This window comes from Schistocerca serialis, chromosome 4, assembly GCF_023864345.2.
Source record: "Schistocerca serialis cubense isolate TAMUIC-IGC-003099 chromosome 4, iqSchSeri2.2, whole genome shotgun sequence".
Taxonomy (NCBI): domain Eukaryota; kingdom Metazoa; phylum Arthropoda; class Insecta; order Orthoptera; family Acrididae; genus Schistocerca; species Schistocerca serialis.
In genome coordinates this window covers 471,847,356-471,861,839 of record NC_064641.1, presented here as the reverse complement: position 1 = coordinate 471,861,839, position 14,484 = coordinate 471,847,356, and the positions used below count along the sequence as shown (strand labels likewise).

The 14,484-nt window shown below is 38.4% G+C and overlaps 2 protein-coding genes across 3 annotated transcripts in view; one reads left to right on the top strand and one right to left on the bottom strand.

The window, feature by feature from the left end:
* Positions 1 to 14,484, bottom strand: part of LOC126475138 (coenzyme Q-binding protein COQ10 homolog A, mitochondrial) — a 97,312-nt gene that overhangs the window by 4,787 nt on the left and 78,041 nt on the right. The window contains exon 4 of one of the 2 annotated variants that reach the window (XM_050102743.1): positions 12,831 to 12,863. The exons of the other annotated variant lie outside the window; for it this stretch is intronic. Coding sequence (XP_049958700.1) covers positions 12,846 to 12,863 — 18 coding nt within the window. The 3' untranslated portion in view covers positions 12,831 to 12,845. Of the gene's footprint in view, positions 1 to 12,830; positions 12,864 to 14,484 lie in introns of those variants that run through there. 2 annotated transcript variants of the gene reach the window in all.
* The window catches only part of LOC126475139 (protein RER1), an 86,693-nt gene that overhangs the window by 45,042 nt on the left and 27,167 nt on the right, over positions 1 to 14,484 (top strand). The gene's annotated exons all lie outside the window — the stretch shown is intronic.

The following is a 14,484-nucleotide window of genomic DNA, read 5'->3' as shown; positions in this document are numbered from 1 at the left end:
TGATAATTGTGGCAGGTAGCATTGTCATTTCATGATGATGAGAATGCACATTTGGATAACTGTTTACAGCAATGACACACAGAATTGTGTGGGTATACATTTCATCAGTTTCTGATTTGTGTCGTACAGTTGAAACAATAGATTAACTTAAATGGGATTTGTGTACTTCTGAAAGCTTCAGGCAGGCTTGAGAAGTTGTTATTAAATAACAACGTACTTCCACCATATTAATGGCAGTTGAACTCCGTGTCTGTGTATTGAATTAGAGCAACTAGCAGAATCTAATAGAAACTTCCAGATTTGTTGAAATTTACGATGTGCCTGTCAGAACACTCACCGTTATTAAATTGTGTGTGTGTGTGTGTACTTCCAGATGCTGAAGGAAATTTTAACCCCCGATTTAGTTGAATACAAAGTGGGAATAAAATTAAGTCAACGGGTAATATCTTTCTACTAATCAAAACGTCTTGTGCCCCATGTTCAATCAGATCCACTGCCAAGATTTTCAGTAAGAAAAGCAGCAAATGTGGCTGAAGACTTCAGATACAGTGATTTACTCTTGTTCTGCCAATGGTCTCATCAAGGAAGCATGGAAGCAGCTAGTGATTCTGAGCATGCACTTGCTTTTGGGGTGGGAAATGGCCACTAAAGGTGAAAGAATCGGCAATGATTAATGCCATAAGGATGCAGTGTCCACTGGAAACAACTATATTAAAGACCATAATTTGTACCATGGGAAATGTGTACAATTGAAAGTGGCTTGTTGATCATGAAATCGGCAAAGAATTCTGGATTAGTCCCTCATTTGGATCTCTGGAAATGGATTGCTGAGGGAACATTGAACGGGTAACTGGGTATATAAAGGGAAACAATTCTAATAATTATAAGGGATTGGAACACTAGAGTAGGGAAAAGAATGGAGGACAGAGAGATAAGAATATGAGCTAGTTGATAGAAATGAGAAAGGAAAAAGACTCTTGGAATTCTGCAATTACTTTCAGCAAGTAAGAGCATATACACTGTTCAAAAATCACAAAAGATGATGTATTTGGAAAAGGGCTGGGAACACCAGAAGACACCATTAGCTTTACATCAGTGAGGTAAAGACTCCAAAATTGGATTCGGGACTGTAAAAAGGTCACAGTAGTAGAAGATATAGTCCTGAATTGTGAGTCAGTGATTGTGAAGAATAGGTCGGTGTTAAAGGGAATAGTCAGGAAGAGTTGCATGTAAGGAAACAGATTGTTGAAGAATGATGATATGAGTTTGAAGTTCTTTGTGACCGTAGATACTAAATCCTCAGCCAATAGCATCACTCGCTGTGGACATGGAGGGGCAGGTAGTCAGCATACCTCTCTCCCAGCTGTTGTGAGCATTTGTGGCTGGAGACTGTAGATATTGCTATAATGAATATCACTGTAAGCACATCAGTTAAATAGCAAGCACAGAAGTTAGATAAATGTAGAGACAAATGAAGATACAAGTAAGATAATTATGAGGAAATCTTGGACGATGCAAGATATTTCAGTTGATAACTAAAAAAAAGTAAATATAATATTGAAACTCCTGGCAGATTAAAACTGTGTGCCAGATCGAGACTTGAACTTGGGACCTTTGCCTTCCATGGGCAAGCGCTCTACCAACTGAGCTACCCGAGCATAACTCATGACCCGTCCTGTGAAATTTGGTAGGAGATGAGGTACTGGTGGAAGTAAAGCTGTGAGGATGTGTCGTGAGCCGTGTTTAGGTAGCCCAGTTGTTAGAGCACTTGCCTGCAAAAGTTAAAGGTCCCGAGTGCGAGTCTTGGTCTGGCACATGGTTTAATCTGTCAGGAAGTTTCATACCAGTGTACACTCCACTGCAAAGAGAGAATTTCGCTCTAAATATAATAATGCTGAGGAAATTGGTACTCCAATACAAGATACTTATTAATAAAATGAAAAGGAAATTCAGGGAAACTAAAGGGAAATGGCCACAGGAAAAATGTGAAGACATCGAAAAAGACCATCATGTCAGATTCAGAACAAGTCAAAATAACTTTTGTTGATATTAAAAGCAAGGACATAAAGATTAAGAGTGGTAGGAGAAATCTCAGTGGTCAACACAGAGGAAAGAGTGGATAGTTGGAAAGAGTACATTGAGGGCCTATGTGAGTAGGTGGAACATATGTGCTCATGTGATAGAGGAAAAATTGTGTGTTGATTGGAAGACGTGGGGATCCAGTGTTAGACTCGCTCTGAAAGAGACTTAGAAGACAGGCAAATAAGGCAGAAGGCATAGATAACATTCCTTTCCTTTGTTAATTGTTAAAATTATTGTGAGAAGTGATGACCAAACAGTCATCCAAGTTAGTGTGTATAATTTGAGATTGGAGACATTCTATTGGACCTTTGGAAGAATATCATCTGCACTGTCCTGAAGACATTAAAAGCAAGTAAAAGTAAGATCAGTTGAATGACCATATTAATAGCTCATGTATTCAAGTTTCTGGCAAGAATAAAACTCCATTTCTCAGAAAAGTTCCAGGACAGGCTTGTATTTCTGAGTTTGCATTACCATAAAGGAACAAATGTTTTTTTGTTATGTGACATGGGTGCATCCCTGAAGTGACCTTGGCCATTTTTCCACATAAAATCACTAGTTGGCAGGGCTGTGTTTAGCAACATGCTGTTTGGCCGATTGTTATCAAAGAATGGACATCACGTTAAGTCGTGTTTTCGAGTGGCATAAAAGGCTTCGTAAAGGCAGAGATTCAGTACAAGGTGATCCCAGAGTTGGTCGCCCATCTACAGCACATACTAATGCAAATGTGAAGTGTGAAAGGTCGTTGCTGCAGGAAGACAGCCATGTAACTGTACATGCGGAACCAGAAGAACTTAATTTGAATCGTGATGTTTGTCATAAGATTTTACTCAAAGATTTATGGAAACGCAAACTTAATGCCTGACCTCTCGCCTTATCTTCTCTTCTTTCCATGAGTGTAAGATATCGCAGACATCCAATGAACTATGACAAATGAGCTTACAAGCATTGCTTTTGAAGATTTCCCTGCTTGTATCTAAGCTCTGCACAAATGTTGGCAACTGTGTATAGATAGCCAAGGGGACTACTTTGATAGTGGCTAGGATCATTACTTGGTTAGTGTGAGTTTCTGTTTGTTTAGAAAACTTGTCCTGGAAATTTTCTGTCAAATGGAGTATTTAGAAGATAGGAAAAGAAAATTCAGAAAGAGTTGCTGTCTGCGGTTCGGCTCAGTGATTAAATACAATAGCTGTGTGTGTGTGTGTGTGTGTGTGTGTGTGTGTGTGTGTGTGTGTTTTTTCTATTTTAAGACTTTTCTGCCCAAAGGCTTAAATATTGTAAATAAAACAGTCACAGTTGCAAAGTTATTTTTATTTAAACCAGGGTTAGGTGTCATCAGATTATATAAAACTGTCAGATGAAGTTCCTTATGACAGCTGACACACACACACACACACACACACAAATGGAAATAAAAGAAAGATTCAGGAGTGCAATTAAAATAAGGGTAAAAGACTGTTAATGAGAAGATTCGCTAATGACATTATCTCAGCAAAAGTAAAGAATTACACAAAATGTAAAATAGAATAAACAATGTAATAAATGCAGAATATTGGCAAAGGATGCATGAAGTTTTGTGGAACAATAAGAAATTGGGTGGCTCTTTGCGGAATGAGCAAGGCAAGGGATACTTGATAGAAAACTGACTAGAAAATGATGGGATGTTAGGAAATGTCGAGATATCAGATAGCAACTTAAATGTTACTGAGAGAAGCTACTGTAAGGAAAGAAAGTCACTGGAATATATCCAACAAGTAGTTGATGAATAAGTGCTAGCCGAAGAAGAATACATAGGCACAGAGGGAGTGTTGTGGTAGGCAACATTAAGCCAAACAGAAGATGACCTGTGGTAATGTTAATCTTCTTTTTACAATCTTTAGAAATAAAACAGATTTACTGGCTCATATAGTATAAAATGCAGTGCACTAGCGTTTGAAACAGGAAGATGCGTACAGACTCGGATTGAATCTGTGCGGCAGATTAATGACAATAGCTGAAGTACTGGCCACCTCAGAAAATACAAATCACAAACAATTAGAATACACACACAACAAAGTTTACACAGTTCACAGGCAGATGAAGCACTTATCTCCCTGAAGTAACTGACCACTGTGGCGACAGGAAGTGCAGCCAGCCACAAACTCAAACAAAATAAATTTGCCAAATCAGGAGCACAGTGGAGTTCATCCTATAAACGATGAGCACTAAACATCTTGCCTCAGTACCATCTGTAGAATGCAGGATTGCTCTTTAATGACCAGTCTACATGTGCATTAACCTGTACCTCTTTTTCCTGTTTCATACCATCAACTGCTACTCACCATGAATTTGAATGCACTGACAGTTCTGTATGCAATAATGATCTGCTGTTTCGTCATGATAACTTGACAGTTTTCCTGGTGCTGCCAGAAGCAGAGAAAATTGGCACTATTTGAAAGATATTAATCTATCCCAGAGTGCTGCTTATGCTGAGCTATGACGGCACACAAAGTACTACTGTATGCATTCAAAGGCTTGTCCAATATCAAGTAACTTCTGCAAGCACTTGTCGAGGAGTTTACAGTAGCACAAAACTTCCTCAGGTTTACTTCAAATTGCGGGGCAAGTTAATTTCAGGAATTTTCTGCACCTACTTGTTGCAAAAATGCAGCCGTGCTTAAAAACGAGAGCTTTTGCCACTATTGTTGCATCATTATTATTAGTAAATAAAAATAGTGATGAAACACAAAATTAAAGGAACAGGGAAAAAAGAAATGTCGGGTTGAAAAAATGGATACAGGTAGGACGTATTGATGTTATCAAGAAACACTTCTGAATGAACTAAAATGAGGGAACTTCATTTACATTATAAACTTTCTGAGGATGTCATATGCTAATTGCAAACATCTATTGTCAACTGTTGTTGTTGTTGTTGTTGTTGTTGTGGTCTTCAGTCCTGAGACTGGATTGATGCAGCTCTCCATGCTACTCTATCCTGTGCAAGCTTCTTCATCTCCCAGTACCTACTGCAACCTACATCCTTCTGAATCTGCATAGTGTATTCATCTCTTGGTCTCCCCCTACGATTTTTACCCTCCACGCTGCCCTCCAATACTAAATTGGTGATCCCTTGATGCCTCAGAACATGTCCTACCAACCGATCCCTTCTTCTGGTCAAGTTGTCACAAACTCTTCTTCTCCCCAATCCTATTCAGTACCTCCTCATTAGTTATGTGATCTACCCATCTAATCTTCAGCATTCTTCTGTAGCACCACATTTCGAAAGCTTATATTCTCTTCTTGTCCAAACTATTTACCGTCCATGTTTCACTTCCATACATGCCTACACTCCATACAAATACTTTCAGAAATGACTTCCTGACACTGAAATCTATACTCGATGTTAACAAATGTCTCTTCTTCAGGAACGCTTTCCTTGCCATTGCCAGTCTACATTTTATATCCTCTCTACTTCGACCATCATCAGTTATTTTGCTCCCCAAATAGCAAAACTCCTTTACTACTTTAAGTGTCTCATTTCCTAATCTAATACCCTCAACATCACCCGACTTAACTCGACTACATTCCATTACCCTCATTTTGCTTTTGTTGATGTTCATCTTATATCCTCCCTTCAAGACACCATCCATTCCGTTCAACTGCTCTTCCAAGTCCTTTGCTGTCTCTGACAGAATTACAATGTCATCGGCGAACCTCAAAGTTTTTATTTCTTCTCCATGGATTTTAATACCTACTCCGAACTTTTCTTTTGTTTCCTTTACTGCTTGCTCAATATACAGATTGAATAACATCGGGGAGAGGCTACAACCCTGTCTTACTCCCTTCCCAACCACTGCTTCACTTTCATGTCCCTCAACATTGTTAACTGTACAAGCTAATATTCAGTATTTATTACTTTTATTACAAATTTAATGCATTTGAATTTATGGTAACATCAAAAAATCTGCTAAAATTTAGACACCTGTACTGCCACTCTTCTTTCCCTTCTGGTGAAACAGATTTATTGGTAAATTCATTTCGCACTTCCTTGGCTGTTGGTGCCAGTTACGTATTTAGAGTGTCCAATGGTATATTTGTTTTTGGTATATATGTTTGGTATATACGTTTTTGTGCCATTCTTCTTTTTGACATTGATATTTTCACACAGCTGCTGAACACACACAGCTTCTGAAAGTTTGATAAAAACTTTCAGGAACTGACATTTTCAGCAAGTACTTGAAGCAAAACCCGAGAAACTAGAACGAATTTTCACTCTTCAGTGGTAAGTGCACTCATTTCAAACATCCTAGCACAGTGTGTGTATGGCCTGGGAAATTTGGCGAAAACCCAGAAATTATTTCATCAGGGAGTAGACTTGAAAAAACGGCAATTTTTTAGAATTCCAGGAATAGACAAGAGAACATCAAAATGGAACTGAAACTGCAAAGAAACTGTATCATTTACAACAAAACACAGTGCACATACAAGTATCTGCTGACAGCAAAATGAATGAAAATTATAAAATACTTCATAAGAACAAACTGCTTTCGATGAGCATGATGTTGCAGTGGTTTGCATTAGTTTCTTTTGATCAATTGCCAGTGGGCTCAAGAGCATATGCAGAGCTAAAGTCACATAACAGCAGTGTCTACTCTCGCTTCTGGCTGCCTGAAGTGTGGCTGTTAGCTGTGTAAGCAGTAGCAGCAAGCAACCAGATGCTAACCAGAAAAATTTTTCTAGTGTGCCCAAACTACCAGATTTGCTCATATGCAAAGCAGTGAGAGTTGTCATGGAGGGAGTAGTCTCCATGTGATCAATATTTGTTTCACGAGTTTGCTGTTTCCTCTTTGTTTACAGCTCTCACGTCAAATGAAAACAAAACAGATTCTTGCAGCTGGGAGCTACCAAGTAAATTAAAATACATTCACATAATTACGGGAGAGTAAAATATGTTGTTTTCTGATATTATTTTATTTCCACATTATTGGCAGTCGAGCATTAATCATCTTGCAGAAGTATGAAGTTAGTTTTGTTAAATTGCTAAAGAAAATTGCATTTTATTAATCTTTTCCGCAGAGGCAGCCAATTTATTTGAAACAAAGTGTTTCATTCTGCACTATGGCTGGTTTCAACTGTTCACTGAATTTAAAGTGCATAATTTCATATTTTGGCACCAGGTCATAATAAAGAGCCAAACATGAGATAATACAATGCTGGTACTCCAAGAAAATTGGCATCCCGAAAACCACATTAATAAAACTTAATATCAGGTATGGGACTACTTCAGTGTGAATCTGGACATACGAATGTGCACTCTTAGCTGAATTATGCATTTCAGTACGGTTTACAAAATTCCGAAGCTCTTAGAGTATTCTGATATCCTGTTTGTACATGATGTAAGATCTGTTAGTGCTATATACATACGAACATATATAAAAGTTCACTTGAAGATGACTAAGCAGGCAAATTTGGCCAATATTGACTAAAATGTTTTGTTTCAAATATATTGACAGCTTTAGTGTAATTTTACAAATCTGCCTTCCATGAAACACAATGTTTTTTTATTACAGAAATGTTTAGACACTCGTAAGGTGCCGCCACTAGACTTGATGTTATTCCTTAATTTGTGTTGTTTGAGTCTCAAATTTACAGAATGCCAATCTTTGGTAAATTATAGGCTGGGCAACACACCATGTTTTATCGTTGTAACTCCCCACAAAGCTTTAGGTTTGCTGCTGGAGTAGAATATAAACTGCCAGTTGTACAGTTTCTTGGCTTCACAGAAAACATTAACTTTTTCATGACTTTCAAAGGTATAAAAAATTATTGTTCTTAGTTCTGGCTTATATGAACAACTGGTTTTCTTTCTTTCTTTTTTTTCCAAGAAATTTGTATTTCTTCTTACTAGGTTTCTGCAGTGCTCTGTGGATGTAAATCTTATTGGAAATGGTAGATAATTATTGCAGAGTATGAATAGAAAAATTTGTTAGTCACCACATAGCAAAATATTAGGGTACTTTGAGTTGTAGAGTCCAGTTATTATGTCAAGGACTGCTTTCTTATTTTGCATTTCTTATGTTATTATATGATAAAAGAATTGCCCTAAATATGATAACATTATATGTCCTCTCTGAAAAACATACTGCAGTGCAGCACATGGTCACGTGAAACCCACTGTGCATGAAATTCATAACAGAAATGGGGGTGAAATATGTAGGATCAGAGCAAACACAAGCATGAGTATATTTTGTCATAGTAGCTGTCCGTCCCCCCATGAACCATGGACCTTGCCGTTGGTGGGGAGGCTTGTGCCTCAGTGATACAGATGGCTGTACCGTAGGTGCAACCACAACGGAGGGGTATCTGTTGAGAGGCCAGACAAACGTGTGGTTCCTGAAGAGGGGCAGCAGCCTTTTCAGTAGTTGCAGGGGCAACAGTCTGGATCATAGACTGATCTGGCCTTGTAACGCTAACCAAAACTGCCTTGCTGTGCTGGTACTGCGAACGGCTGAAAGCAAGGGGAAACTACAGCAGTAATTTTTCCCAAGGGCATGCAGCTTTACTGTATGGTTAAATGATGATGGCGTCCTCTTGGGTAAAATATTTCAGAGGTAAAATAGTCGCCATTCAGATCTCCGGGCGGGGACTACTCAGGAGGACAATGTTACCATGAGAAAGAAAACTGGCATTCTATGGATCGGAGTGTGGAATGTCAAATCCCTTAATTGGGCAGGCAGGTTAGAAAATTTAAAAAGGGAAATGGATAGGTTAAAGTTAGATATAGTGGGAATTAGTGAAGTTCTGTGGCAGGAGGAACAAGACTTTTGGTCAGGTGATTACAGGGTTATAAATACAAAATCAAATAGGGGTAATGCAGGAGTAGGTTTAATAATGAATAAAAAAAAGTAGGAGTGCAGGTAAGCTACTACAAACAGCATAGTGAATGCATTATTGTGGCCAAGATAGACGCGAAGCCCACACCTACTACAGTAGTACAAGTTTATATGCCAACTAGCTCTGCAGATGATGAAGAAATTGATGAAATGTATGATGAGATAAAAGAAATTATTCAGGTAGTGAAGGGAGACGAAAATGTAAGTCATGGGTGACTGGAATTTGAGAGTAGGAAAAGGGAGAGAAGGAATAGTAGGTGAATATGGATTGGGGGTAAGAAATGAAAGAGGAAACCGCGTGGTAGAATTTTGTGCAGAGCATAACTTAATCATAGCTAACACTTGGTTCAAGAATCATAAAAGAAGGTTGTATACATGGGGGAATCCTGGAGACACTAGAAGGTATCAGATAGATTATATAATGGTAAGATGGAGATTTAGGAACCAGGTTTTAAATTGTAAGACATTTCGAGGGGCAGATGTGGACTCTGACCAAAATCTATTGGTTATGAACTGTAGATTAAAACTGAAGAAACTGCAAAAAGGTGGGAATTTAAGGAGATGGGACCTGGATAAACTGAAAGAACCAGAGGTTGTAGAGAGTTTCAGGGAGAACATTAGGGAACGATTGACAAGAATGGGGGAAAGAAATACAGAAGAAGAAGAATGGGTAGCTTTGAGAGATGAAATAGTGAAGGCAGCAGAGGATCAAATAGGTAAAAAGACAAAGGCTAGTAGAAACCCTTGGGTAACAGAAGAAATATTGAATTTAATTGATGAAAGGAGAAAACATGAGGATGTAGATGAAGATCAAATGGGAGATACAATACTGCATGAAGAGTTTGACAGAGCACTGAAAGACCTAAGTCGTAACAATGCCCCGGGAGTAGACAACATTCCATTAGAACTACTGACAGCCTTGGGAAAGCCAGTCTTGACAAAGCTCTACCATCTGGTGAGCAAGATGTGTGACACAGGTGAAATACCCTCAGACTTCAAGAAGAATATAATAATTCCAATCCCAAAGAGAGCAGATGTGAAAATTACCGAACTATCAGTTTAATAAGTCACAGCTGCAAAATACTAACACAAATTCTTTACAGACAAATGGAAAAACTGGTAGAAGGATTCCAGAGAAATGTTGGAACACGTGAGGCAATACTGACCTTAAGACTTATCTTAGATGAAAGATTAAGGAAAGGCAAACCTACATCGTTTCTAGCATTTGAAGACTTAGAGAAAGCTTTTGGCAATGTTGACTGGAATACTCTTATTCAAATTCTAAAGTTGGCATGGATAAAATACAGGGAGCAAAAGGCTATTTACAATTTGTACAGAAATCAGATGGCAGTTAGGAGTTGAGGGGCATGAAAGGGAAGCAGTCGTTGGGAAGGGAGTGAGACAGGGTTATAGCATCTCCCCGATGTTATTCAATCTTTATATTGAGCAAGCAGTAAAGGAAACAAAAGAAAAATTTGGAGTAGGAATTAGTCGAGGGAGAAGAAATAAAAACTCTGAGATTTACCAATGCCATTGTAATTCTGTCAGAGACAGCAAAGGACTTGAAAGAGCAGTTGAACGGAATGTACGGTGTCTTGAAAGAAGGATATAAGGTGAACATCAACAAAAGCAAAACGAGGATAATGGAATGTAGTCAAATTAAATCAGGCGCAAAATAACTGATGATGGTTGAAGTAGAGAGGATATAAAATATCGACTGGCTATGACAAGGAAAGTGTTTCTGAAGAAGAGAAATTTGTTAACATCGAGTATGGATTTAAGTGTCAGGAAGCCGTTTATGAAAGTATACGTATGGAGTGTAGCCATGTATGGAAGTGAAACATGGACGATAACTAGTTCGTACAGGAAGAGAATAGAAGCTTTCGAAATGTGGTGCTACAGAAGAATGCTGAAGATTAGATGGGTAGATCATATAACTAATGAGGAGTATTGAATAGAGTTGGGGAGAAGAGGAATTTGTGGCACAACTTGACTAGAGAAGGGACCGGTTGGGCATCAAGGGATCACAAATTTAGCATTGGAGGGCAGTGTGGAGGGTAAAAATCGTAGAGGGAGACAAAGAGATGAATACACTAAGCAGATTCAGAAGGATGTAGGTTGCAGTAAGTACTGGGAGATGAAGAAGCTTGCACAAGACAGAGTAGTGTGGAGAGCTGCATCAAACCAGCCTCAGGACTGAAGACAGCAACAACAGCTGTCCATTCACAGTAATGCATGTTTCCTGGCACCACTTTCTGGCAACTGTTCAAATGAACCTATTTCTAACAGGTTGCGCGAAAATATTGCTAATTGTGATTTGAAAAGTGTTACTATGGAAGTAAATTACCTTTTACGCAAGATGAATTGTTATATGTGTGAGGATTTGCAATTAATTTCTTAAATCGCAGAGCTTTTGACTCTCATTCAAAACTTAACACTTTGAAGACTAGCCACTTAGAAAAATTTCAGGCTCAGAAGACAAGCCATTTTTGTCATTAGGTAAAATTTTAGTGAAAGCTTAGCTTAGCTTGTAGCTGTGTTATATGTATATTAATTTAAACCGGTAACTTTCTCTTTTTATGTGTTTGTGCCAATTACATGATATTGTTATTGGCTGACTACATCATGTGTCCTATGTTCTAAATAACTGGTGTCATTGGCTGGTGAGATCACGTGACATGAACTATGATTGGCTGACAAAAGTGCATCACAATCACGATTTGAGTACTTCAGAAAGTAATGTACTGCATTTGGTGGAATTCGTATTTATACTTTCGTAATAAGAAAATACAGTTTGTACAAGTTGCAGTGCATCATAGATTTTTCCAAAACTTTTTTCCCTATGTTTCACTTCCTAAAGTGCATGGACATTCTGTGTCGGTGTTTAAAACCTTTACCATTCAAAGAATTAAGTTTTACACCTTCAGGTGAAAATATACGTCATTTAACATGGAAGAAGTGTATTTTCATCCAGGAAGAAGTGTATTTTTAACCAAGAAAAATCTGGGAATTTTTTCTTGTCTGCAAATTCACTTTGTACGCAGATTAGATCTGTTTGTCGGACTGGGATTTGAACCTAAGAAACTGGTCTGGCACACAGTTTTAATATAGCAGGAAATTTCATGCAAGAAACTGTTACCACTAACTTGTGAAGACCACCTTTTGAAGTTGATGAAACTAACGGACGTCGACTTGGAGGTGGGAGGGCTGTTTGCTTACTGCTGTGTGGTGTGTTGCTGTTGTGTTCATGCATCTTTACATTATAAAATGAGTCAAGAGACTGTCCCTAGACCATCACAGGTTTCTTCTTCTGGTTCGCCATTGACTCTTAAGAGAAAAAGGAAACCAGTAATTTGCAGCAGTGAACGAAAAAGATGGAGACTATATTACAGAACTGAGAGGCAGAACAAGAGGGGAAAGGCCTTGCCCAGTTTACTTATGGTCTCAATTAAGGGTTGCTACCCACACAGGAACGAGTGTCTTAGTTTTACACTGCTTATGATATTTTCCAAATCTCATGCAGGCAAATATTTAATATCCCTGAAAAGGAAAAGTAATGTCTCGTTATGTTGTTAAAATTTCAAATCTAATATTTTCCTTTATTCATCACTGATTCATAATGAATGGTCATTAGGATGCTGTTCCTTGCAGTTACTTAGAAACATGTATTCCATTTTTCAATAATATGTACTACATTAATCCTAAACATAGCTAAATTGCTTATGTAGAGGATACTTTAGACTTTTTAGATTCTTTGGCTCTGGCTTAGTTTCTTTGGCTCTGGCTTAGTTTCTTTGGCTCTGGCTTAGTTTCTTTGGCTCTGGCTTAGTTTCTTTGGCTCTGGCTTAGTTTCTTTGGCTCTGGCTTAGTTTCTATATTTTTTCCATACCTTCAGTGCGGCCCAACTGCCTGACAAATATAATTTCTTTCACTTAGGATGAAATGTGGCAGGTCATGCACAAAACAGTCTCAATACGCAGGTTATTCAAAGTGCACTGGAGGTATTCTAGAATGTCAAACAGATTGCACCAAGCTTGCAGTAGCTTTTACCAGTTTTGCAAGAGAAGATTGGATGGAGATGAGGATGCACTCATCTCACAAAAATATTGAAATTAATTAATCTTGTTTGGTGTTGAGTGCATAATAATTGAATTGTGTTGCTGTGGTGGGCGGACATTGTGTTTTTGCATTCCAGTTTCTTGGCACAGATTGAAAACATCAGGCAAGGCACCAGTGAGGTGAGGTGTTGTACTTGTACAAGTTGTGGATAGATAATGTGGCATTTGGCAAATGCTGGCAAGCAGAATGTTACAGGTGTTACTGTATGGGATAGCACTTCAGACTGACTGTTGCTAGCATCGTATCCAAGAACAAATTCGTCAAGAAAGCACATCTCCAGTTCTGGGCAAAGTTGATTATGGGTGATTATCACGGACAAATGAAGTCCGCTAATTTTGAAAAATAGTCTGCAAATACGCTGGTTCCTAATATTGCACCCAGTTCTGTGAGTGTGATGGATAATGCTGCCGTACCACAACAGGCAGTTTGACAGAATGTTTAATAAATATTAATTAATGATTGCAGAATTATGTAGAGTGGCTGCAAGACAGGAAAATAGACTGCACCGACACAATGATGAAGGCTGGCCTGCTATCAACAATAAAGAAAAACAAACCATACAAAAACGTGTCCATCTTTGTTAAAATCATTTCGAGCGGAGGCCACAGAGTAGTCTGTTTGCCACCTTACAACTGCATTCTGTAAGATAGAACCGGTATGGGCCAAAATAAAACACAATTACAGGGAGAACAATGTCACTGCTACATGTTGACGGAAAGATTGTAGAATCTTGTAAATTCTGCTTTCCTCTCTGTCACTGCAAAGGACTGCCAAGACAACTGCAGGAAAACGAAGCAGCTGGAGCAAGAGTATTGGACACAAGATGGAATAACGGAAATGGCCATGATGAAGTTGTGATAAATACCACACGGTGGTGGTGGTGGTGGTGGTGGTGGTAATCATAATCATCATCATCATCTTAAACCAAACACAGATGACAGTCATCTTTCGTGGATATCATTTTGATAAGTTTCACATATAACTAATTATATTTTGTAAACATTACTATTGCATATAGCTGAATAAATGCAATGTGCAAACATTCAAAAAATTCAATTTTTGACTTTTGATTCATAGTATTGTAAGTTTCACTTTCATTTACTTTCATTATTTTTTATAAATAAATTATATATAAGTTGTAGGAAAAACTCTCACATGAATGTCAACAAATTAGGTAATTTCTGAACCAATGCAAGTGAACCACTGTGTAGGACTCGTGGTTCTTTTGTGAGTTTGTGTGTGGCAACCACAGGACCATGAGCTATTGCAGCCAATTCTTGCTTCCCAACCTGCATTTCCTTCTCCATGCCCCTCCCCCCCCCTCCCCCCATCCTCACTACCCCATCCTTCCCCTCCCTCGGTGTGTTTACTTCCTTCGACCTGGCCATCCGTGTGGTTTTGTTCTCCTTTC